Raw genomic sequence first — 27,583 nt, forward strand, 5'->3', positions numbered from 1 at the left:
TGTTGAAGTTAGTATCAAATTGTCAAAATCAGTGGAGAAAGGTAAATCAACAGTGGCAACAGTAATGGGATAATGAAATAAAAGAGAGACATTTGCACTCAATCCAAAACGAAGGTATGTTGAGAAGTAGGGGATCAAACCAGAAAGAGCAAATAATAATAAGCAGCCTGAGGACTGGATACAGCAATCTTAACAGTTCACTTAACATCATGGGAAAACATCTAATGGGTTTCTGTGATCAATGCCATGAAGCTGAGACAGTTGAGCATATCTTTACATCATCCAAGAAATTTTAGTATAAGAGGCAAGAAATGATGACAGAGCTACAGAAAATAGGATGGGTCGAGGGCAGTATTTAAAAGTATATTAAAATGTGGAAACACTGCTGAGGGGAGGAAATGGTTATTTACATTTTTAAAAACAACTGGACTGGAAAGACCGCATTAAAATGAAGTGACGATGTCGAATAAAAGAACTGTAGATGGTAATAATGCAACATTGTGGATGCCAGCTGCAGTAAAACCTCAAAGAGAAGAAGAAGAACAGTGTTCACTAGCCACAGCTACTGCTAAAAGAAATGTACAGCATGTTTTAATTTCTACATCACAGCAGTATTCTGCAGCGGCACGGTGGTGTAGTGGTTAGCGCTGTCGCCTCACAGCAAAAAGGTCCGGGTTCGAGCCCCGTGACCGACGAGGGCCTTTCTGTGCGGAGTTTGCATGTTCTCCCCGTGTCCGCGTGGGTTTCCTCCGGGTGCTCCGGTTTCCCCCACAGTCCAAAGACATGCGGGTTAGGTTAACTGGTGACTCTAAATTGACCGTAGGTGTGAGTGTGAATGGTTGTCTGTGTCTATGTGTCAGCCCTGTGATGACCTGGCGACTTGTCCAGGGTGTACCCCGCCTTTCGCCCATAGTCAGCTGGGATAGGCTCCAGCTTGCCTGCGACCCTGTAGAAGGATAAAGCGGCTAGAGATAATGAGATGAGATGTTTTAATTTCTACATCACAACAGTATTCTGCGGCGGTACGGTGGTGTAGTGGTTAGTGCTGTCGCCTCACAGCAAGAAGGTCCGGGTTCGAGCCCCGTGACCGACTAGGGCCTTTCTGTGCGGAGTTTGCATGTTGTCCGTGTGGGTTTCTTCTGGGTGCTCCGGTTTCCCCCACAGTCCAAAGACATGCAGGTTAGGTTAGTAGGTGTGAATGTGAGTGTGAATGGTTGTCTATGTGTCAGCCCTGTGATAACCTGGCAACTTGTCCAGGGTGTACCCCACCTTTCGCCCGTAGTCAGCTGGGATAGGCTCCAGCTTGCCTGTGACCCTGTAGAAGGATAAAGCGGCTACAGGAGATGAGATGAGCGGTATTCTGCCACTTTGCATTATTTCTTCCATGGACTTTACATATTATTCCATTTTAAAATAACTGTTCTATAATAAATTTTATTGATTGAAATTAAGTGATATCAGGACATCAGGGAATGACATCAGTACAAAGAAAGGAAGACAAGGACACTTGGTGGTGGAATGAGGAAGTCCAAGAGAGTATTCTTCGGGTGCAAGTGACGTCAGGCTTAGTTTCCAAACCAGAAGTCCGCCATGTTGGATGATAACAACAACCAAGATAGCAGCACTTCACATGTGAGCTGCTGCTATGCATCATGATTTTCTTTTGATTTCATTGTCTTTGAAGAAAGACAATGCCTACTTTGTGTGCAGGATATAATTGCAGTAATAATGCTACTCATGCCAAAGAGAAATGGTTCTTCAGAATTCCCAAAATAATTAAAAACAGTGCCAAAACAGATGAACTGTCCAGAAAATGCCATGTGCTGTGGTTCAAAAACATACATCGTAAGGACTTAACTGAGGAAAAAGCTAATTACACCCACGTGTGTGGTGACCACTTTATATCTGGTAGAGTTCATTGCTAATTAAAGCTATGTTTTCTACTGATTAAATTGAACTTTTGAGCTTTAGCATGAACACTCTGCTTCTCATCTTGCAGGATCACTGGCAAACCTATGCAATAAAAAATCCAGATTGGGCACCAACACTCAAATTAGGACACGATAAGATCAACACGAAAACTCATCTCACAGTATCAAGAAGCAACAGGATAAATGAAAGATCTGCCAAGAAAGCCAGATTAGAAGCAGCACAAACCTTAGCAAGTTTGGATACACAAGGAGAACATTGCCAGGTGAGATATTAGCGATGCCATTTCAGTAACACAGTAACTTCATTTTACTTATATATGTTTTGTTTTATAGATGTACCAGAGTCAAATGAAATTGTGCCTGAAACCCTCCCAGCAGAGACGCACACTGAAAGTGGTTGCCAGACAGAGCTCACTAGGTTACAAATATCTCAAATGGAGCAGTGCAATAGAGATATGATTTGTGAATTGGTGGAACTTAGGAAAAATATATTGAAAACTGATTTAACTTTGCCAAAGTATGCCGTGCCTTGTGTAATTTATCTCCATTGATTGTTCCTTTTGGTTAGAGTGATTTTACTTTGTCAATAAAAAGAAAATAGAATTAGCATAAAATAATACTAATTGATGTTTTTATTGCATGCTTTTAGACTGTGTTTGTGCTCTGTCAAAGATATTTATTGTTTGAAATGTAAAGTTTTGTTGGATTAATGATATAAAAACAAGAATAATTAGAATATCAAAATGTGTTAATAAAATATACTACTTATGTACATGTTCTTGCATTCTGGATTTGTATATCATTCAACATGGTGATGGGTGCATACATCACACTGTTTTTGTCACATGGTTGCACACAAAGAATAAGGAAGAAGATGTTGGCAAAGCCTTTCTGTGCGGAGTTTGCATGTTCTCCCCGTGTCCGCGTGGGTTTCCTCCGGGTGCTCCGGTTTCCCCCACAGTCCAAAGACATGCAGGTTAGGTTAACTGGTGGCTCTAAATTGACCGTAGGTGTGAATGAGAGTGTGCATGGTTGTCTGTGTCTATGTGTCAGCCCTGTGATGACCTGGCGACTTGTCCAGGGTGTACCCCGCCTTTCGCCCATAGTCAGCTGGGATAGGCTCCAGCTTGCCTGCGACCCTGTAGAACAGGATAAAGCGGCTAGAGATAATGAGATGAGATGAGAAGTTGAAGGGACTACTTTTCTGTTATGCGTATCATACTTGATATGAGCGGTGAGCTTAGAGTAATAACGCATCCACACAGGAAAAACGCAGTGCGTCTGCAGAGAAATCCAGCAAAGGCTGCGTTAACTTGATTTCGGTGTTCATTGAATGTATATTGTAAAAGTGCAAAACACAGCAGTTATGTAATGCATTTTCATGTGCCTTTTCGTTATTTGATGTCTACTCATCTTATTCACACACACACACACACAGATTGTGTGTGAATGTATGCTCAGTATAATTGTCTGCACAATACAAAGGTGCGCATAAAGAGGGGTAACATTGTGTTACTTTGTGTTCAGTGTTTGTGTGATAGACTGTGGTCACGTGGTTTTCTGCGACACGAATGGCACGTGCCTCGAAGCGGGGTTTCGATTGACACGCCCCGTTATAGTCGAGACGCACCTCGAGCCGCGGCTTGGGACGCTCCATTATTAGTTTCATTCATAGGTTGAGAATGCAAAGGAATCAGTCAGGCGTGCACTTCACTGCTTTGTGGAAACTAATTGATTGAAATAAAACAAAATAAAACAACTGGAAGACACTCAACTCAGCTCAACACTTGAACGGTAATTCAACTTTTCTTGTCATTCTGTACCAGTGACCTCAGTTAGTGCTAGATCCTTAAAGTGCCATTCCACCATTGGATGTATTCTTTGGCATAAAATACAATATATTTTATGACAACATGACTAGACAGAGAAATCTTTTAGCTTCAAAATGATATATCAAACATAATTTTTTGACAACGACAAGTATATTAATTTTGCGACCAAAGTCACCTACCCTTTTAATTTCCGCGCGGTAGTGAAACGTGATGTCATCGGCAGGTTCCCCTTCTTGTGTACCACGTCACGTGTGACGTGGCACAGATTATCAGCAATGGCGGATAGAACGCGATTTCCACTTGTCGATTGCTGTGCCGATATTCACCATCGACCGTCTCCTTTGGGCATCACTTGCTATTTTCCTTCACTTCTTTCCCGAAGCTGACAATCGCGTTCTATCCGCCATTGCTGATAATCTGTGCCACGTCACATGTGACGTGGTACACAAGAAGGGGAACCTGCCGATGACATCACGTTTCACTACCGCGCGGAAATTAAAAGGGTAGGTGACTTTGGTCGCAAAATTAATATACTTGTTGTTGTCAAAAAATTATGTTTGATATATCATTTTGAAGCTAAAAGATTTCTCTGTCTAGTCATGTTGTCATAAAATATATTGTATTTTATGCCAAAAAAATACATCCAATGGTGGAATGGCACTTTAAGTTATGAGTGAACTTATCCAATGAGGTAGCGTTAGAAACGAACAAATAATTTGCGTTCTAACAAATAATTTCATCACACCTTCATACAAAATGGTGTAAACGATATATGTAGGTCTTTATACTTAAACCGAGATAATAAACATTAAAAACAGTATTGTGCATTTTACACACCTTTTTATTGATGTATGGGTCTGCAGTCAACGTTATCACATCCTTAGTGCAAAGTAATCAACTTCCACAAGGACGATAAACCATCATCTCATCTCATTATCCTGTTCTACAGGGTCACAGGCAAGCTGGAGCCTATCCCGCCAGGTCATCACAGGGCTGACACATAGACACAGACAACCATTCACACCTACGGTCAATTTAGAGTCACCAGTTAACCTAACCTGCATGTCTTTGGACTGTGGGGGAAACCGGAGCACCCGGAGGAAACCCACGCGGACACGGGGAGAACATGCAAACTCCACACAGAAAGGCCCTCGCCGGCCATGGGGCTTGAACCCGGACCTTCTTGCTGTGAGGCGACAGCGCTAACCACTACACCACCGTGCCGCTGATAAACCATCAGTTGATTTAAAAAAAAAACCACTCAGTGTTCTTTGTTATAGACTAAACTTTATGGTTAGAAAAATAATGAAATCATTTGTTAGGATATGGCACCTCTAATTAGTGCAGCTGAGATGCTCTGTCGCTACACAGGAGAGAGAGAGAGAGAGAGAGAGGAGACAAGAACAGGACGTGTATAGTAGGATGGAGTTATTTGGTAAAAGTTAATAGTTCTACACATTACAGATAGCAAAGCATGCAGGACAATGAGGGGAAAACTCGTCCAATGTTAACAATGGTGTTTCACCCTGCTAGACATCCATCCATTATCTGTAGCCGCTTATCCTGTACAGGGTCGCAGGCAAGCTGGAGCCTATCCCAGCTGACTATGGGCAAGAGGCAGGGTACACGCTGGACAAGTCACCAGGTTATTGCAGACACAGAGACAAGCAACTACTCACACCTACGGTCAATTTAGAGCCACCAATTAACCTAACTTGCGTGGCTTTGGACTGTGGGGAAAACTGGAACACCCAGAGGAAACCCACACAGACAACATGCAAACTTCACACAGAAAGGCCCTCGCTGGCCTCTGGGCTCAAACCCAGGACCTGCTTGCTGTGAGGCGACAGTGCTAAACACTACACCACCGTGCCGCCCCTGTTAGACATGTTCTTTTAAAATAATAACTTCACAGCGATGTGTTATTTTGGGAGGTGAGGGGCATTTAGCATTGTGTAGGCAAAAATGGAGCCAAAAGAAGTAAAAAAAAAAAAAGTCAAAGTCCTTCCCACCCCTACAGTACCTGGTATTCCTAGGCAGTCTCCCACTCAAGCACTAACCAACTCTAATGGTGGCACATCGGGCGGCGCCAATCTCCGTAGCCCTCGGCCATTACATAGCTAGGGTTACAGTGGGGGGCTAGTCCTCTGGTAACCACGAGAGTTTAACTCCCCATGCACATCTGTATTGCAGCATGTCTTGCCAGATGATAGTAGGTACCATTTTTATAATGGTCTTTGGCATGACCCAACCGTGAATAGAACTCACGATCTCCCAGTCAAGAGGCGGACACACTACCACTAGGCCACTAGTCGGTAGCCGAAAGAAGTACCGGTTCTTAATAATTAAGACATAGTCTTTTTGTTGCTATTGATTGTTTCAAGAATAAAAAGTACCATGATGGCATCAGGGATTTTATACACACACACACACACGGTGCCTTGCAAAAGTATTCCCCCCCCCCCCCCCCTTGGTGTTTGTCCTGTTTTGTCGCATTTCAAGCTGGAATTAAAATGGATTTTTGGAGGGTTAGTACCATTTGATTTACACAACATGCCTACAAATTTCAAGGTGCACATTGTGTTTTATTGGACACAAACAATAATTAAGATGAAAAAAACAGAAATCTGGAGTGTGTATAAGTATTCACCCCCCAAAGTCAATGCTTTGTCGAGCCAATGCTTTGTAATTTGCTACAATTACAGCTGCAAGTCTCTTGGGGTATGCCTCTATTAGCTTAGCATAGGGTGACCAGACGTCCCGGTTTTACCGGGACAGTCCCGATTTGGGGTTGTGTGTCCCGAGTCCCGACAAAAGTCTGTCGGGACACGGATATGTCCCAGTTTTCGCCACTCGCGATGTTTGCGACTGAGCAGCATGGGAATCATTAGCGGAGAAATGTCTGCATTTACTATTTTGATGAATTGACAGGAATCGCAAACTTTCCTGGTTACTGCCCCCTGGCCCTGTGGCATGGGTGTTTATTTAGCCACATTATTCCAGACAACAGAACGTGTTGCCATGCAACAATAAAATAAACATTAACTGGCGCAAATGTTCTTTGTCTAGCAGCTAGCAGCAGTAATGCCGCAGCAATTATGCCGAAAAGAAAATGTACCTTTTCCAGAGATTTACAGGGCACCTACCCCTTCCTCCGAGAGGTGCAGAACAATGCGCACGAAGCCTACTGCACACACTGTAAGTGCTTTGTTCTTGTACTGAGTTGGGTAGCCTATGTTGCAAATGATGTGCGCTCCTGTGGGGGCTTTCCTCGGGCTGTCACCCCTCTCCTCCTTTTATATCCTCCTTCTTTATATTCTCCTCCTGAGAATATTGTGTATATTCTCAAATCAGGCGGCACGGTGGTGTAGTGGTTAGCGCTGTCACCTCACAGCAAGAAGGTCCTGAGTTCGAACCCCGGGTCCGGCGAGGGCCTTTCTGTGTGGAGTTTGCATGTTCTCCCCGTGTCCGCGTGGGTTTCCTCCGGGTGCTCCGGTTTCCCCCACAGTCCAAAGACATGCAGGTTAGGTTAACTGGTGGCTCTAAATTGACCGTAGGTGTGAATGTGAGTGCGAATGGTTGTCTGTGTCTATGTGTCAGCCCTGTGATGACCTGGCGACTTGTCCAGGGTGTACCCCGCCTTTCGCCCGTAGTCAGCTGGGATAGGCTCCAGCTTGCCTGCGACCCTGTAGAAGGATAAAGCGGCTACAGATAATGAGATGAGATGAGATTCTCAAATCACTTGTTTCTTTTTTGTTTCTGTTTAACATACCATTCTGACAGTTTGGCCATATTGCTGTGTTGAACAGCTTGTTGCAGCTTCCATTAAAGTGTTCACTTTTGTACACATCTTGCTTTATTCATTCAGTTGTGGGGAATGGTTAGTAAGGTTGATTCTGACCTAGGCTATGTTGAGGTCACATATCTACTTTATAAGTCCATGCTATAGTGCATACAATTTTAGAGATATAGCCTACATGTGCATATGCATTCTTCTTGGTGTTCTCACAAACAGGTGAAATAAATCAGTTTAAATTTGGCCTATGGACATAGCCTGGCCTATTCTCAGCCATTACAAAATCTGTTGTCTGACCATAATTTAACTGATCTGTATACCACTATGCTACTAGATAACAAAATGCCTGTTTGTTTTATTTCATGTGAGATGTTGATAAATGTGAGCTTCAACAAAATGATAAGAGCACCTCTCTGAGTGTCACGTTTACATAAAAAAAAAGGTGTGCGTGCACGAGCATGGTCGCGCGCAAAAGTGTCCCGGTTTCAGACTAGGGAAATCTGGTCACCCTAGCTTAGCACATCTAGCGACTGGGATTTTTACCCATTCCTCAAGGCAAAACTGCTCCAACTCCTTCACGTTAGATGGGTTGCATTGGTGTACAGCAATTTTCAAGTTATGCCACAGATTCTCAATTGGATTGAGGTCTGGGCTTTGATTAGGCCATTCCAAGACATTTAAATGTTTCCCTTTAAACCATTCCAGTGTAGCTTTAGCAGTATGTTTAGAGTCATTGTCCTGTTAGACCATGAACCTTCGTCCCAGTCTCAAATCTCTGGCTGACTCAAACAGGTTTTCCTCCAGAATTGGTTTGTATTTCCTCCAGATTGCCCCTATAATCCAAAGACATGCAGTTAGGTTGACGTGGGGCGGCCTTGGACTGAGGTGCCTTTGAGCAAGGTACCGAACCCCTGAATGCTCCCCGGGCACTCTGGGCTGCCCACTGTTCTGGGTGTGTGTACGTGTGTTCACTGCTTCAGATGGGTTAAATGCAGAGGATGAATTTCACTGTGCTTGAAGTGTGCATGTGACGAATAAAGGTTTCTTCTTATTTATTGCCATCCAGCTTTCCTTCAGTCCTGACCAGCTTTCCTGTCCCTGCAGATGAAAAACATCCCCACAGCATGATGCTGCCACCACCATGCTTCATTGTAGAGATGGTGTTCTCAGGGTGTTGGGTTTGCGCCACACATGACATTTCCCATGATGGCCAAAAAGTTCAATTTTTGTCTCATTTGACCAGAGAATGCTCTTCCATGTGTTTGGGGAGTCTGACACATGCTGTTGGGCAAACTCCAAATGTGTTTTCTTCAGCAGTGTCTTTTTTTCTGGCCACTCTTCCATCAAGCCACACTCTGTGGGGTGTACAGCTTAAAGTGGTCCTATGGACAGATACTCCCATATCTGCTGTGGATCTTTGCAGCTCCTTCAGTGTTATCTTTGGTGTCTTTGTTGTATCTCTGATTAATGCCCTCCTTGCCTGGTCTATGAGTTTTGGTGGGCAGCCTTCTCTTGTCAGTTTTGTAGTGGTGCCATGTTCTTTCCATTTTGCTATAATGGATTTAATGGCGCTCCCTGGGATATTGAAAGTTTGGGATATTTTTTAGAACTCAACCCTAATCTATACTTCTCCACAACTTTGTCTCTGGCCTGTTTGGAGTGCTCCTTGGTTCTCATGTTGCTTGCTTAGTAGTGTTGCAAAGTCAGGGTCCTTCCAAAAAGGGTTCATTTATACAGACATCATGTGACAGATCATGTGACACTTTGCTTGCACACAGGTGGATCTTAACTAATTTTGTGAGTTATGAAGTGAATTGGTTGGACCAGCTCTTAGCTGAATAAGGGTGAATACCTATGCACACTCCAGATTTCTGTTTTTTCATCTTAATTATTGTTTGTGTGGGTGGCACGGTGGTGTAGTGGTTAGCGCTGTCGCCTCACAGCAAGAAGGTCCGGGTTCGAGCCCCATGGCCGGCAAGCGCCTTTCTGTGCGGAGTTTGCATGTTCTCCCCGTGTCCGCATGGGCTTCCTCCGGGTGCTCCGGTTTCCCCCACAGTCCAAAGACATGCAGGTTAGGTTAACTGGTGACTCTAAATTGACCGTAGGTGTGAATGTGAGTGTGAATGGTTGTGTGTCTATGTGTCAGCCCTGTGATGACCTGGCGACTTGTCCAGGGTGTACCCCGCCTTTCGCCCGTAGTCAGCTGGGATAGGCTCCAGCTTGCCTGTGACCCTGTAGAAGTATAAAGCGACTAGAGATAATGAGGTGAGATGAGATTGTGTCACAATAAAAAACAATGTGCACCTTTAAAGTGGGAGACATGTTGTGTAAATCAAATGGTGCTAACCATTTTAATTCCATTTTAATTCCAGCTTGTAATACGACAAAACAGGACAAACAACAAGGAGGACGAATACTTTTACAAGGGACTGTATATAACAAAGAGATACATATATACAGTACTGTGCAAAAGTCTTAGGCCCCCTTTTTTCATACAAACTTTGTTATAGATTTCTATGTTATGACTTCTACATTATTGAGTCCCAAATGTTCATTTTCCAGCACAAAATTAAATGTTACAGAAATAAAAATGTTTGTATCTGAGCAGCATATTGCATAAGAGACCATTTTTCTGATTAAAAAACAAAAAATAATGAAGGCTACTGGGTTTTGCTGCAAAATTAAGAAGCAAGTGTGACAGTCAAAGTGTCCAGAAGAATTGTGGCTGGTTCTGCAAGATGCTCAATAAAACCTACAGCTCATTTCCTGATAAAACTGAACTCATTGTACCTGAGACTATGATTTTTTTTAAAGCAACGGGTCTTCTCACACCAAATATTGACTTTGTTTCATTTATTATGGCTTACTGCTGTTTATAGTATTTTTTTAATGTTGAAACATTTTGTTTCATTGTTTTCAAGCCATTTATAGTCTACAGCATTTCTTTACATGTGCCTAAGACTTTCGCATAGTACTGTGTGTAAGTGTGTATATATGACACAAGTGTTTTACTGAGAAAAACGCCACTCGTTTTCATACGAACTACGTCCAGGACACTGAGTAACATATTTATCACCCATTTCCTCACTAGTGAGGAAATTGATGAATTGCTTTGATAAATTTGGATACTTTTTGCTTGTGAAGGTGTCTATATAATAAACAGAAAATTACACATTGGCTTGAAGAGCTGAAGTTTATCTTCTCATGTTGAAAAGCTCATATTTTTCATACGAAATACACTGCGGATCTGAGCGACATATTTCTCAATATTTCACTCCGATGACATGTTTTGCTGACTTAACACACGGTGTCAAAATGATGAACCAGTTCAAAATTAAAAAAAAATTTTCATTAAAGCTAGACAGCCTTTCGATTTCATAAAATTGGTGAAATTTAGTTTCTTCTGAAACTTGGTCATTGTGATATGTTTATTTCTGTAATATCTCATCTCATTATCTCTAGCCGCTTTATCCTGTTCTACAGGGTCGCAGGCCAGCTGGAGCCTATCCCAGCTGACTACGGGCGAAAGGCGGGGTACGCCCTGGATAAGTCGCCAGGTCATCACAGGGTTGACACATACAACCATTCACACCTACGGTCAATTTAGAGTCACCAGTTAACCTAACCTGCATGTCTTTGGACTGTGGGGGAAACCGGAGCACCCGGAGGAAACCCACGCGGACACGGGGAGAACATGCAAACTCCACACAGAAAGGTCCTCGCCGGCCACGGGGCTCGAACCCGGACCTTCTTGCTGTGAGGCAACAGCGCTAACCACTACACCACCGTGCCGCTTCTGTAATATCTAAAAAAAAAAAAAAAAAGACAAGCCATTCTGTGGCTGGGAAGTTGTTTAATTTGAGGGGATTCCTTAGCAAATAATATGCATGAAATCACTCACAAAACTCAGAAGGAAGTGTGACAGTCAAAGTGTCCAGAAGAACTGCGCCTGATTCTGTAAGATGCCCAGTAAAACCTACAGCTCAGTTCCTTATAAAACTGCACTGACTGTACCTGAGACTGCTATTTTTTTAAGCAAAGGGTTATCACACCAAATGTTGACTTTTTTCATGCATTACTGCTTACTGATCTTTATGGTATTTTTTTTAAATGTAGAAACATTTAATTTCATTATTTTTGAAGGCATCTTTGCTCTACAGCATTTTGTTGCATGTGCCTAAGACTTTTGTACGTACTGTATGTAACTATATTTAATTTTGGGAGGTGAGGGGTTAATTGTAATTATATCTAATTACAAAGATGACAGGAAAGACCCAACTGTCTGTTCAATGTTCTTGATGACTTGGGGGGAAAAAATGTACCCAAGACTGGTTTGGGGTGAATCTCTTCTCACAAAATGCATCTGGGTTGAGTAATGTTTTGCTTTCTCATTCCAAACAGGAGGCTCATCTTCTTTACCGTTCAGGATCTGCAGTCTGGATATAATGAGGCTAACAGGTGCGTACACTTCCTACTTGTGTGCTTGTATTTAGAGTTTAGGTACACAGCTGTGGGACAGAGAACACAATGTATATCTTTGTTGTATCCATAAGCTGTTTGGCTTTTGGACAATTAAAAGGGTAGACAGTGATACAAGTACAGTAGCGCCAAAGACCAACCAGCTGACCAGGACCAAATGTAAAAGAACCACTTCTAACAGAAAATCCATAACAGAATACATGTTCAGAATCAACACAGACTAATCCAGGGATTCTCCAGACCTGATTTGGACATTATAGATTTTCCATGACCTCAAGCCTTGACCATCATGCATGGTTTTGTTCTTTTTTTAAATTTTTTATTTTTATTCCAGATTCATAATATAGGACTACTGTTACATTTGAACATTTTTTTTAATTTCAGTAACATTCGTATGTGTAACACAAGTCACTAAAACCAAGCTGACTTACCAGTCCACTGGGAAGTGTTTTGGTGTGATAGGAAAATTCACGCTGTGGTGGTGTGATACAGTCCAAAATAAAGCAGAGGTTTTATACCTGACACATGATTAAAAGCGATGTCCACCAGACAGTATGTCGGCGCTAAAACGTCGCCTTCTGTCATGTTTTCATATCAAACTGAAAAATGTTTTATTTTACCGTGATGTGAAACACACTAACAAGCTCTGTTTCTCTCAAAACTTTCCACTGCTATCATGATTGTTATCATGTTCTACATCTCAAATAAAAAATTCTGACCTTACATTTAAAAATATTTACTAAAATTCAAACCGGAATTGGAATAATAATTAAAAATAGATTCACATTATTACTTAGTAACAGTCTGGAGTCATGCATTAGTCTGAGGTTTGAGAAACAGCAGTACTTTATTCAGTGGAGATGGACGGGCAGGAAAATTTGTGCCTGTCAGGATGATGGAAGAGACTAAAATATCACAGAACACAGTAATTTAAACATGGTTTGTCTGAATGTGACTCCCAGTAACACCAGTGACACCCTTTGTTTGCAGACCTCACCCTACTGACTCTACCCTCGGGCAGTGAAAGAAAATTAACGTGTAATTAACCTTTCAAGGAACATGCCAACAATACCATCAACATGATGTGGTGCAACAGAAGAGAACACACCTTGAGAGATATTTGAATACACATTCAAATGCTGAAGGAACTGGTTAGACGATAGCGATTTTATTGCAACGTTTTCTTAAAATGTTCAGGTAGTCACTGAACGTAGGTCCTGCTCAGTGTTGCAGTGGATCTGGAGCCCATCCCAGGATCATGAAATGGAATGATACCAAAATGGGATGCCAGACCACCCCACACACGTACAACCTCATTTACATCTCAGTGCAATTTAAAGCCAATCCAGTCCACCTACCAGCATGTTTTTGAAAGGTTGGAAGAACAAAGAGAACCAGTAACCTGAGCTCAGGGATCCTGGAGCTGTCAAGTGCCAACACTCTATTCACTGCACCACCCAAAAAAATTTAATGATGAAAAAATTTGTAAAGACAGATTTGTTTTAAATTTTACTCATTTTCATTCGATCTCTTTTTTATTATAATTGGCCAGCAGTTTGTTCGCATACATAGATACTGTTATGCATATTGTAGAAATGTCTTAGAGTATCTCATCATCTCTAGCCACTTTATCCTGTACTACAGGGTCGCAGGCAAGCTGGAGCCTATCCCAGCTGGCTACGAGTGAAAGGTGGGGTACACCCTGGACAAGTCACCAGGTCATCACAGGGCTGACACACAGACAACCATTCACACCTACGGTCAATTTAGAGTCACCAGTTAACCTAACCTGCATGTCTTTGGACTGTGGGGGAAACCAGAGCACCTGGAGGAAACCCACGCGGACACAGGGAGAACACGCAAACTCCACACAGAAAGGCTCTCGCCAGCCACGGGGCTCAAACCCGGACCTTCTTGCTGTGAGGCGACAGCGCTAACCACTACACCACCGTGCTGCCCATCTTAGAGTATCATGATGTAATATTTTCATCATATCAGCCACCCCTAATTTAAAACACAAAATAAAACCATTTAAAAAATCCAAATCAGCCAGTTAGCAGCCACATTCAGCCAACTAAACTGATATCTATTCAAAACAGGAAGAACACACAGTAGAACACCGTGTGCCTGTCTAATGGCCTCAGATTCCATGGCATTTGTGTGTCAAGATTTTCCATCATGTTTATGCAAACCCTTTTCTAATTATAACCTGCTGTCTTATTCTGTTGTACTGAGGTTTGCAAAAATACAATAACTAGCACTGCAATCCAAAGTGACCCAAATGCATCAGTTTTCATTCCTTGATCCTTTTTCTATATAAATCACATTAGTCCTGTTTGTACACAAACAACATGACTTCAGTGGCGCCTCCAGAAATATTTCATAGGGGTGGCCAGATGGGGACACTTAAAATCTTGGGGTGGCACACCAAAACTAAAAGCCATAATTTCAGGATATCATTATACTGTTGTAGTAAACCGGCCAGTAGAAAACTATCAGAAAGACTTAAGGAAATGCCTACTGATATACTTTGGTTTATTGTGTTATATTTAATGTTACTAATGATCTAATGTGCACAGACTAATAACAGTACAGTTAACATTTTGAGTTCCACAATAATTATGTTTCATTGTGTAATGAATATATAAGGCATAAGGTGTACATTTATTGTAAACAAAACAACTACTGGAGACAGAAACAATCATATATTTGCTTTATTTAACAGGAATTTCCCAACAGGGATCAATAGTCTCTGATTCTGATTAGGCAATACAGTATGCTTCAGAACAGTTTTATTCGCCTGTTGCTGTGTTTTTTGGCAAATACATTCACAAAGTCATCAAGGTTTATGGCCTTAGCCCTTCTTGATTCTACACTAAGCACCCCCAAATTGCTTAAACGCTCATCGGTCATTGTACTTCTCAAGGCAGTTTTGATTAACTTTAGCATAGAAAAACTGCGCTCACAGGATGCAGTGCTCACAGGTAACGCGAGAGCAATTTTGCACAGTTTAAACATCTGATGGAAGACCTCCTTACATGACTCCAGAAATGCGGCGAGCTCTATTAATGCCTTTGGTGTTTCCTGACCACTACTTTGCTTCCTCTCAAGAATGCGCTTAAGCTGGGGGATCTCATATTGGAGATCATCAGTACTGCAGTTGTATTTTGAGGCAAATGGAAACACTACATCTTTCTCACAAAATGTGGCGCTGCATGGATTCAAGGCCTGTATCCCTTTCATTATGACACAATTTTCTTTAGAAAATTGTCTCTTCACCTCAGAGAGAAGCACATCAATAACAGGAATGAATGAACCTGTCCGAAATGACTCCTTCTCTGTGCTGACTTGTCTTTGAACTATTGGAGTGGACAGGTAATGCCCTTCAAGCCTAGAGCTTGGTCTGACCTGATGGCCTGGAGGTGTAGCACTGATGTTGCATTGCTCGGTAAGAGTCAGAGTATTGTCCCAGATGTCATTAAAGAGAGAGCCCTCTCTGTAACTCTCTAATGTGTCAACAAGAGAGTCAGCAAGTGTGACAGCTGTGCTCAAATCAAGTTGTGGGGACTGTAAAATATCTGACAGATAGTTTATCTCACCAAGAACAGTGGTGAATGTTACAAGGAGGCTACCAATAAACATGAATCAAAAAGCTTTAAATGACTATGTCATGATTTGTAATTTAATGGAAACACACACTAAACAAAACATACATTTCTTCAGATGACGTTACTATCTAGGTTAGCCATCAATTTCATTATTAAGGCCACACAGTCATAATTTCACCTGTTGGTCCAGGAACAGGTCGAACAGCTGCTTTTGTTGAGTCCTGCCTGGCTTCTGGCTCTGTTATTGATGCTGTGTATCCTGCTCTGTCTTTTCCTCTACTCCGTCCTCCTCCTCCTCCTTCTCCTTCTCCTCCTCACTAAGCCTCTGTTGCTCCCCGCCGTCTCTTTCTCTCCTGTTCTAATATTCTTCGTAAAATAAGAAGAGATGTCTGTGGACTTTCTCTTCATTGTCTGAAAATGACTGACATAACATACAATCAGCAGCTAACGTTAGCTACGTAACTCAGTTATACATGTCAAAAATCCATCAAAAAGCTGCTGTAACAGCACTATTTAGCACTTAAAAAGCACACGTTACGACGCATACTTCCCCCTCTTCTTTTACTAAAGAATATTTTGACTTATTTACTTACTGGTAGTCTTCTCCGTCTTCTCTCTTAACTCCTTTTGAGGTCATTATTTACCTGTGTAGGTACAAGCGGCGGTCACGCGCACACGCTGAGCCGTTGCTGTAGGAGTGCGTAAAAGCGGCGGGGGGGAGGGGAGGGGCTGCTGTGAGTGAGGGAAGATGATCTTCCCTCACTCACCGAAGATCAAGAGCGTCTTGCCTGGCTGGCTGTGCATTTGGGATGAACTGCATAACTGAGGCTACTACAATCTATACTGGCCAGTGGGGTGGCCAGTAAATTTGTAGGGGTGGCCACAGCCCCCCCTGGCCACCCCCTGGTGGCGCCACTGCATGATTTCAAGAATGCAGCAGTCCCACTTGTTATGGTTGATGTGAGCTTTGAAAGTTTGTCATGATAAGATTTTGAGTGTGCAGCCACATTGTGTTAAGCTTCTATGGAAAAGCGATAGGATTTGTGTCGCCAAGCTCAAGCCTGTCACATGTCAGGTTCATGGTTTAATGGTGACTTTCTCTTTGTACCTCACAGGACCACTGCGTGCAGTCATTGCCATATTCCTCGTCGGCTTGACTTGTTTTCTGGCATATTCCATACGAGGAGGAGATGGAGATTCGGTCATGAAAATGTTCTTTCGTGGTGAGCAAAAGAAAAATATAACTAGCTTTTATGAACTTGTCAACAACATTGTGTCTCTGACTCATTGCTAATCACATTGCAGTACAGGAAATGTTGCAGAACTCTTTGGTATACCAGTGCAGAAAAGCTCAAATTTAACCCTTAATGATTTAACCACGGGGGTGGTTGGGTTCTACTACTACTACTACTACTAATAATAATAATAATAATAATAACAACAATAACAACAATAATAATAGTAGGTTCCTGGGTACCACAAAAACTTTTGCTTGTGAGTTCAAATCACAATGATGGCCCAGCCATCAATCTTGATGGCTGGGAGCAAAATAGTCCATGCTTTCTGGGTAGGGAAGGATGGCAAATCACAGTGATATGAGCCAATAAATGGGCCTCTTTCAGCTCATGCATGCAGAAGAGGCCATATAGCAGTTTTCTCTAATGCCCCTTTTCCACCAAAGCAGTTCCAGGGCTGGTTCGGGGCCAGTGCTTAGTTTGGAACTGGGTTTTCTGTTTCCACTGACAAAGAACTGGCTCTGGGGCCAGAAAAACCGGTTCCAGGCTAGCACCAACTCTTTGCTGGGCCAGAGGAAAGAACCGCTTATGTCAGCGGGGGGGCGGAGTTGTTAAGACCGACAACAATAACAAGACCGCGAAAGATCGCCATTTTTAAGCGACGAGAAGCAGCAGCTGTACAAACGCGAAGTCATTTATTATCATTATTGTTGTTGTTGCTGCTGCTTCTTCCGCGTTGTTTTTGCTTTGATATTCTCGCCAAGGTTTATGCAAACGTAGCGACATAACTGACGTATACAGTGACGTAACTGACGTATACAGCAACGTAATGATGTGGCTTCTCTTAGCACCGCGAGCTATGGAAAAGCAAACTGGTTCTCCGCTGGCTCGCAAGTTGAACGAGTTGTGAACCAGCACCAGCACTGGCCCCGAACCAGCCCTGGAACTGATTTGGTGTAAAAGGGGTACAAGTGTGTTCCATTCCATTCCATTCCATTACATTACATGGCATTTAACAGATGCTCTTATCCAGAGCGACATACAACAAGACTGCCCTATGATGCAGCAGGAACATATATCTCATAGGAAGCATGTGTTAGCTTTCACCCTCCCTGTTTGGTATAATAATAGCAAATCGCTCTTAAAGGTAGTGGTTTAAAAAAAAAACCCTCTGACTTTAATTAACTTGACTACTTGACTCCCAAACAAAGCGTACGTGTCTCAGTGCCCTGTGCTCACATAACCGATGTACTCATGCATGGCTATTTCTGTGCATGCTTGCATACCTGTTCCACACTCATGAACAGCTTTACATGCATGTAATTCACAGCATTCATGCTCTTGTTTTTAATGATTTAACAATTTCCCAGCTTGGGATCGATCGATCAATCAATCAATCAATCAATCAATCAATCAATCAATCAATCAATCAATCAATCAATCAATCAATCATATTCAGTTTGAACTGCTCGATCAGCTCAGGTGGGCTGTGATCAGGGACTCGTAATCTCTCTTGTTGCCTTTGCATGTGTTCAGTATGTTAGATATTTTACTAAATGATTTCATTTACAATTTTTGAAAAATTCTTTGCTATTTTCCTCATGAGATTTCCTCTTTGGAATTTTCATACAATTCTGCTAGTGTACTACTTAATACTGTTTGCAGTATTTTATTAATGTGTATATCTTTGTGCTTTCACTGTTCATTTCTGACTTGCTGTCATCCACAGAAGCACAAGAGCAGCCCACTCCAGGTACAAACTTTACTAGTTAGGAACATTATATATTTGGTGTTAAAGTTTGGTTTAACGGTGCTTTCTGTCTCATTTGTTCTAGAACCATGGCCTCACAGGTACAAGTGTGGCCTCTCAACCCCATGTCCTCCTCAATACTTTACGTTCCGTTTAATGTCTGGAGTTGCAAATGTTATCGGACCCAAACTCTGTCTGGAGGATAAAATGTAAATATATTTGTGTCTGCTTTGCGTTTCTATCCTTCCATGCTCAGAGTGTATCTCATTTCCATCATTACTGGCTTCATAATTCCATTATGTTATTGTCTTGAGTCTCCTTTCTCCTACTTTTTATCTCTAAAAATTACTATAAGACTTAGCGTGTATGTAAATAGTTTGTGCGAGAATTAATTCTAACAGTTATTAAATTAAAGGATAAAACACTACAGGGCATGGTGCTATAGATCATCAACCGTTAGATGGCGTGATGTGAGAGTTTTTGTGGTTATTTTTCTATAACAGCATGTGTTTCACTGCACCAATCTAACAGTGCCATGTCATACCTTTTATCCATTTAGAGTTATATTTAAGGTGATGGAACACCCAGAATATTAAACAAGCTAGTTTTTGTGATCACGAATATTATAGTAGCTTTAAACAGGAAAATTTTCTATGCAGCAAAACTTCAAATTCAAACTTTTTATCTGCACCGACACTAGGGAATCCTTCCAAAAATGTTAACGTCTCCTCACAGAAAACCTATCAACAGTTAGACACATTTTATTTCTATAGATATTTATATGGGTCTCTTTGACAATTCCCTATGAATGAGATATTGCTATAGAAATGACAATACTATAATATAAAGCTGCAGTTTGCCTAGCAGGAAATGTTTATGAATTAAAACTTATTTGAACAAAATGTTTGAAGACCACATTTATGAAGCAAACAATCTGATATTCTCTGGTGTTCTTTCAGTCTTGTCAGCAGTGTAATGAACAATGTTGGCAGAGGACTTAACATCGCCTTGGTAAATGGTAAGACTAAAGCTGCACCTTTTTATACATGTATAATAATGATGATGGTGGAGAATATCATATGTCAGATATATGATTACATTTTATGTGAAGAGAGTCTATGTAACATTTTCCACAATTAAAGCCTGCTTTAATGCTGCATTACTTGAGAGCTTAGTCCTGGGTATGACTTTAAACTGCAACCAGTGGTGATTCTCAGGTCCAGGAGGACTTGAGTGTTGGGCAAACTGGAGTTACCCCTTAATCGCCATTGCTCCCAGGTTCACTTTGACTCAGAGTGGTAGCACCTGCCTGGGTTCCAGCTATGGGTTAAATAGTACATCACCAATAAGGCGCTGGCAGCAGGGTGCTTTTTGGTGCAGTGTGGCAGATGAACCCAACAGGGTCAATGGCACACCTTCAGATGACATATGGAAGAGACACTCAAATGGCCAACAGATGGCATCACTCAGCAAGTCAGTTGTCACTGTGGGGCAACTTCCATACCCATCAGGTCTGTGACACTTTTGTGCACCACTTGGCATCAGGTCTGAAGGTCCAGAGAGACAACATGATGGGGGCATGACATTGTTTGTCTATCTTACTGTGCAAGGCACTTCATTAGGAGAGGAGAATAGGAAAACCCTGTAGCGATTGGAGTAAATGTGATGGCAGCAGGTCTGAGAAGCTGGAAGTTGCTAGCAGGAACTTTACACACAGGCAGCTCGCATTTGATGGTTGCAGCCTAGCTGAAGCTCTGGGTAACAGTGGGCTGAGGCAGCATTTGTGGGTATCCAGGCAGCCCTGTTTAGGGAGAGCACTGCCTGTCCTGGAAAGGGAAGCCCCTAGAAAAGGTGGGGTAAAGAAAGCTTCCCCAGTCCTTCCTTGGCTGGCTCACCGCGGCCAGTCAGTCTCCATAATAGCAGTAGAAAGATGAAGAATATGAGATTGATAGTTGGGACTTGGAATGTCTACACCATGTTGGACAATGATAAAAGACCTGTACACAGAACAGCTCTAATACGATACGATACGATACGATACGATAATACTTTATTGTCAGTTTACACTGAAATTTGGTTTGCATCCCTGAACAAGACTCGCTTGAGGACAACACACACATATAACATCACAGTAACAGTACAATAACCCGCCACCATAGTCAGGGGTAAAGGCAAGACGGAGGACACATACCTTCATACAGACATACATAAAAACAGCCATACATAATATGAGGGAAATTTTCACCATGTGTAATACATTGGATTAAACGCTCGCTGGTGCATGCTGCAGATTCAGTAAAAGAATTGATTGGTGTATAAAAGAATGTTTAAGTCTATTGCGGTTGAAGAAGGGAACTCTGAAGCGCCTATTTGAAGGTAATAATTGATATTCTTGGTGTAAGATGTGCGTAGCATCAGTGGAGATGCATGTGGCCAGTCTGAGCATACTCTTATTGTGAGCTTCCTGAAATAGGTGTGCTATGGGCTGCCCAATGATCTTAGAGCATATTTTTATTTGATGCTGGAGTTTAGCTTTATCCTTGACAGAGAGGCTGCTATACCAAGCTGTACTACAGTAAAGCATAACGCTCTGGATCACAGATGTAAAGAACAAAAAAATTATTTGGTCGCTGACACCAAAAGATCTTAGTCTTCGCAAGAAATATATACGTTGTTGTATTTTTTTACATGTGAATTCTATATGGTCAGTCCATGTCAGATTCTGGTCAATCATGACACCAAGGTATTTATAGGATGGGACTTGAGCAATGTCTGAGTTATGGATTTTAACTTTGGAAAGTTGGAGAGGAGGTTTTCCAAAGATGACCTCCTCTGTCTTCACTGTGTTAATGATAAGGTAATTAATATCACACCATTATTACATAATTACAAAGGAACTAGATCACTATAGCATCAACATTGCTGCACTCCAAGAGACAAGGCTTGAAGGCCAAGGACAAGTGCAAGAGAGTGAATACACCTTCTTCTGGAGTGGGAATATGGATAGAAGAAAAACACAGGAGTCGCTTTTGCCATTTCAAATAAGATAGCTGGCAAACTGCCATCGCTACCAGTGGGAATATCTGAGAGAATCATACACTACCGTTCAAAAGTTTGGGGCCACCCAGACAATTTTGTGTTTTCCATGAAAAGTCACACTTTTATTTACCACCATAAGTTGTAAAATGAATAGAAAATATAGTCAAGACATTTTTCTGGCCATTTTGAGCATTTAATCGACCCCACAAATGTGATGCTCCAGAAACTCAATCTGCTCAAAGGAAGGTCAGTTTTATAGCTTCTCTAAAGAGTTAAACTGTTTTCAGCTGTGCTAACATGATTGTACAAGGGTTTTCTAATCATCCATTAGCCTTCTGAGGCAATGAGCAAACACATTGTACCATTAGAACACTGGAGTGATAGTTGCTGGAAATGGGCCTCTATACACCTATGTAGATATTGCACCAAAAACCAGACATTTAGTAGAATTTAGCTAGAATAGTCATTTACCACATTAGCAATGTATAGAGTGTATTTCTGATTAGTTTAAAGTGATCTTCATTGAAAAGAACAGTGCTTTTCTTTCAAAAATAAGGACATTTCAAAGTGACCCCAAACTTTTGAACGGTAGTGTAAGTTTATGTGTACCCACAGAGAATGATTACTACCTAAACCTGATCAATGTGTATGCACCTACCATGACCTATCCTGATGAAGAAAAAGAAGACATCTATAACAAATTAGCTGATGTGGTAGACAGGGTACCTCAAGTAGAGAAGCTTCTGTTCCTAGGAGATTTCAGTTCAAGAGTAGGAAATTATCATGTAACATATGAAGGTACTATTGGGAAATTTGGCAAGGGCAATAGGAACACCAGTGGTAAACTCATACTCAACTTTTGTACTCAACATGAACTATGTATCACTAACACCTACTTTTGCCAACCAGACAAAAATTACTTCACTTGGTGTCACCCAAGATCTAAACACTTACATATCCTTGATTATGTCGTGACTCACAGATCCAACATGAAAGAGACTCTGTCAACAAAGGTAATGTGAGGAGCTGAATGCTCAACAGACCACTATATGTTCCAATCAAAGCTGATACTCAGGCTTGTATTTCCTAGATGCAAGAGGGCAGCCTTCACAAGAAATAAGAACCTAGACATAGAATGATGAGACACATATATAGTTGAAGAATGATAAGACACAATGCAAACTCAAAATAGCTATTAAAACTGGAAAATGCAAGTTTCCAGTTGTGATCAAGAAGACACAGAAAATGTTGAGGACATGTGGCAATGGCTAAAAGATATTGTGTACACAGCTGCAAGTGATCTATTTGGACGGCAGAAGAAAAGTACACCAGACTGGTTTCAAGAACAGGCTGATTCTATCCAAGCTTTGTTAGAAGAAAAATGCAAAATTTATAACCTACATCTAAAAGAGAACTCTTGTAGAAGCATGGAAGCTTTCAAAGATATTAAAGCAAAAGTGCAATGAGAAATGAGACCCATGAAAGACAGATGATGCTGCAAGAAAGCTGAAGAACTACAGGAACTGGCAGACAGGAAGGACTACCACAGATTATTTGCTGGACTGAAGACTCTCTATGGAATGAGAAACAACGTTGTGACACCAGTGAAAAGTGCTGATGGAAGTATATGCCACACAAATTTGGAAGACATAAAAAGAAGGTTGAAGGAGCATTTCTTCAATCTCCTAAACCAGCAAGGGTCAGCCGATCCTGAGGCATGTCACTGGCTTGAGAGGAGACCAACAAGAGAAGATCTGTGTGTACCCATCACATCAGATGAGCTTGAGAAAGCACTCAAGGATACAAGATGTGGCAAAGCACTCAGCCAAGACGGCATCCCAGCTGATGTGTTGAAGCGAGGCAGCTCCAGCCTACCAGCTGCACTCTTAACCCTTTGATGCAAAACATGGGTCAAAAGTGACCCGGCTGAGTTTTTATCTTCTATATCTTTGCAATAAATTAATTCCATCATTCAGTATTCAAGGTATTCCTCAATTAACTTGTTTTTGATCATCATACATCCTTATTTTATTTTTTCCTTTCTTACTTTTTGAATAAAAACCCTTTTTGTAGCACTACCCTTCTAATGCACAACATGGGTCAAAAACGACCTGCATTCATTTTCCAGGTTATTTCATGTATGGCTGAGTCTATGATATACTTTTGAAATAAATTCATTTTGTCATTTACTTTTCCAAATATGCAGTAAATATCTTGTTTTTGTTTATCACAAATCATCATTTTTATTTTTCCTTTCTTAAGTTGTGAACAAGCACATCTTTTGTAATTCTACATCAAGTTTACACACATGGGTCAGAAACGACCCGCTTGCATTTACTACAGCGTTTGGTGGGAACTGTGAATTGTGCTTGTGTCAGACATTTCACAGCTCAGCACAGCGCCCTTTGCCCATCTAATACATGCAAGTAATGTTTTTCAATTGTTCTAACGTTACCTTAGAAAAAAATTGATTATGTTTAGCTTACCTTGAGAGTGAGTAGATTACTTGTCAGAAAGTTACAAGTAATTACTATTAGCTACCTAGCTGTTGACATATTCTACTTTAGTTAGCTAAGTTTATTGTAGTTGGCTTAGCTAACTACATAGTTAATAAATAAATAACTGGCCCCATTCACTGCTAAAGTAATTACTTGAAACAAATTATTATTATAGTATTAAGACATTTAATTTTAAATCACACTTGGATGACCCATGTGTAGTAATATAAAAAGTATTTTTGCTCATAAAGTAGGAAAGAAAAAATTAAATTAATGATTTGTGGTAATTAAAAACGATATTTAAAGAATACTTGGAATATTCAATCATAAAATAAATTGATTTCAAAAGATAGAGCAAAGAAAAACTCAGTCAGCATGAAATAACCTGGAAAATGAATGCGGGTCATTTTTGACCCATGTTGTGCATTAGAAGGGGTGTGCATATGTTTTGCATCAAAGGGTTAAAACTGTACAATGCATGTTGGGAGAACATGTGTTCTCCTCAAGACTTTAACAATGCACTAATTGTGATCATCTACAAAAATAAAGGAGAAAGGACTGAATGTGGAAACCACCATGGCATATCTCTGCTTTCCACTGCAGGCAAGATTCTAGCCAAGATAGTTCTAAACCAAATTAAAACTATCTCAGAAGATGTACTTCCAGAAAGTCAGTGCAGATTCAGGACTAGCAGCTCGATCTCAGATATTATCTTTACCCTGACACAACTCCAAGAGAAAGCCATTGAGCAACATCAACCTGTTGTCTACAAGTCTTTGTAGACTTCTCAAAGGCCTTTGACACCACTGACCGAGAGATGCTTTGGAAGGTACTAGAAGTGTATGGATGCCTGGAAAGACTGATATGGCTCATTAAGCTCTTCCATGAGAACATGTCTGGGAAGGTTTTGATTGGAGGAGACATTAGTGAAGCTTTTGATGTCAATCATGGTGTTAAACAGGGATGTGTTCTTGCCCCGACATTGTTTATACTCTCTCTTACAGCAATCCTAGAGACTTTGGGCACTAACTTGGATAAAGAAGTCTACATCAGGACTCGATCGGAAGGCAAACTCTTCAATCTTGCTAGATTCAAGTCCTCAACCAAAACTCAGCAGATTTGTACATGAGAACTGCTTGTATGCAGATGACTCTGCATTTGTAGCAACAGATTTGGACAACATGCAGGAAATCGTCGATCACTTTGTCACAGCTGCAGCCTTCTTTGGATTGAAAATTAATACCATAAAAACAGAACTCCTGTACCAACCCTCACCTGAGCCAAAGGCAATGCCAAACAATGTTGTTTTGGTCAATGAAATGCCTCTTAGAAGTTCTCATCTCATCTCATTATCTCTAGCCGCTTTATCCTGTTCTACAGGGTCGCAGGCAAGCTGGAGCCTATCCCAGCTGACTACGGGCGAAAGGCGGGGTACACCCTGGACAAGTCGCCAGGTCATCACAGGGCTGACACATAGACACAGACAACCATTCACACTCACACCTACGGTCAATTTAGAGTCACCAGTTAACCTAACCTGCATGTCTTTGGACTGTGGGGGAAACCGGAGCACCCGGAGGAAACCCACGCGGACACGGGGAGAACATGCAAACTCCGCACAGAAAGGCCCTCGCCGGCCACGGGGCTCGAACCCGGACCTTCTTGCTGTGAGGCGACAGCGCTAACCACTACACCACCGTGGCGCCCCTCTTAGAAGTTATGAGAGTTTAATCTACTTAGGCAATGCAGTTACCAACACAAACTCATCAGACTTAGAGGTAGACTGCCAGATTCAAGCTGCCACCAAAGCCTTCGGTGCATTACAAAAGCAGTTATGGTTTGATTGATTGATTGATGTTTTTGACCATTCTTGATATAAAAAATATGAAACAGCAAACTGCATCATAAGTTATACATAAATAAATAGTCAGGGATGACACAATAAAGCCCACAGGCTTATTTCCATTGTGGTCCCTATAGAGCAGGAGACAAAGGCAAGTAGCAGCAGACCACACGTCACATAGAAACAGAATTACAGTTACATAATACATAAATACAAATTGCCAAATGCCTAAGATTGGTGTCTAAGCCATTTTTTCAAGTCCTGTTTAAAACTGTCTATGCTTCTAACTGATTTGAGTGAACCAGGTAACCTGTTCTAAAGGGTAGTTCCAACACAAAGAAAATACCCTACCCAAGTTCGTCTTAACTCTGGGCGGTACAAAATCTGTTAAGCTTCCTCTAGTGGAATAGTGGTGAACTTCATTTACTCTATTAAAATAATTTCTAAAATAATTGGGCACGCCCCCATAAACAATCCTATGTACCATACATAGCTGCATCTGAGATACACGATCCTCTACCTTCAGCCATCCCAACTTGGTCTCACTTTGACATCAAAAGAACCACCAAGTTGAAAGTATTCAGTGCCGCAGTCTTACTATCTCTGTCTGACGCCACCAAATTCATGACGCTCTACCATAAACACTTCAAGAAACTGACCAGACTACAACTCCGACATCTGCGTCAAATGCTCAAAATAAGATGGCAGGACAAGGTCCCCAACGTAGAAGTCCTAAGGCAAGCCAAAACAGTAAGCATGGAAGCCCTTATTACAGCCTCCCAACTTTGTTGGGCTGGACACATCTGGTGCATGCCTGACACGCAACTACCCTAAGCTGGTTTCTATGGAGAACTGAGCCCAGGAAAGAGGAGACAAGGAGGACAGAAACTGAGGTACAAAGACGTTTTGAAGAGGAACATGAAGAATGCCACAGTTATCGATCAGACGTGGAAAAGGGATGCTGCAGATAGAGCAACATGGCGAAGCATAGTTAAAAGCTCAGTGTCTACAATTGAAGACAAGCATCAAAGGGAGTATACGAGAGCTCACAAAACCAGACATTCCACAGCAGCTCAATCAGGTCATTCATGCCACCACTGCGGATGACTCTGTTAGGCACCACTGCGGACAGCTCTGTCAGACATTCACCAGATGTGTCCAGCCCAGCAAATTTGGGAGGCTGTGATAAGGGCTTCCACACTTACTGTTTTGGCTCACCTGAGGACTTCTACGTTGGGGACCTTGTCCTGCCATCTTATTTTGAGGATTTGACACAGGTAAGACAAACAATGTCATGCCCCCATTGTGTTGTCTCTCTGGACCTCCAGACCTGATGCCAAGTGGTGCACAAAAGTGCCACATACCTGACGGGTATGGAAGTTGCCCCACAGTGACAACTGACTTGCCAAGTGATGCCATCCATTGACCATTTGAGTGGATCTTCTGCATGCCATTTGGTGGTGTGCCATTGACCCTGTTAGGTTCATCTGCCACACTGCACCAAAAAGCACCCTGCTGCCAGCGCCTTATTGGTGATGTACTATTTAACCCATAGCTGAAACCCAGGCAGGT

At 41.7% G+C, this 27,583-nt stretch overlaps 1 protein-coding gene across 1 annotated transcript in view; it reads left to right on the plus strand.

Moving 5' to 3' along the window:
• Positions 1–3,556: 3,556 nt before the first annotated feature.
• The window catches only part of LOC132896522 (protein FAM3A-like), a 39,382-nt gene continuing 15,355 nt past the window's right edge, over positions 3,557–27,583 (plus strand). Inside the window, exons 1-6 of the mRNA XM_060937423.1 lie at positions 3,557–3,725; positions 11,961–12,017; positions 16,762–16,869; positions 18,611–18,634; positions 18,717–18,840; positions 19,591–19,649. Of these exons, the coding sequence (XP_060793406.1) occupies positions 12,005–12,017; positions 16,762–16,869; positions 18,611–18,634; positions 18,717–18,840; positions 19,591–19,649 (328 nt within the window). The 5' untranslated portion in view covers positions 3,557–3,725; positions 11,961–12,004. The remainder of the gene's footprint in view (positions 3,726–11,960; positions 12,018–16,761; positions 16,870–18,610; positions 18,635–18,716; positions 18,841–19,590; positions 19,650–27,583) is intronic.

Source organism: Neoarius graeffei, chromosome 13 (genome assembly GCF_027579695.1).
Source record: "Neoarius graeffei isolate fNeoGra1 chromosome 13, fNeoGra1.pri, whole genome shotgun sequence".
In the NCBI taxonomy this organism is placed as follows: Eukaryota; Metazoa; Chordata; class Actinopteri; order Siluriformes; family Ariidae; genus Neoarius; species Neoarius graeffei.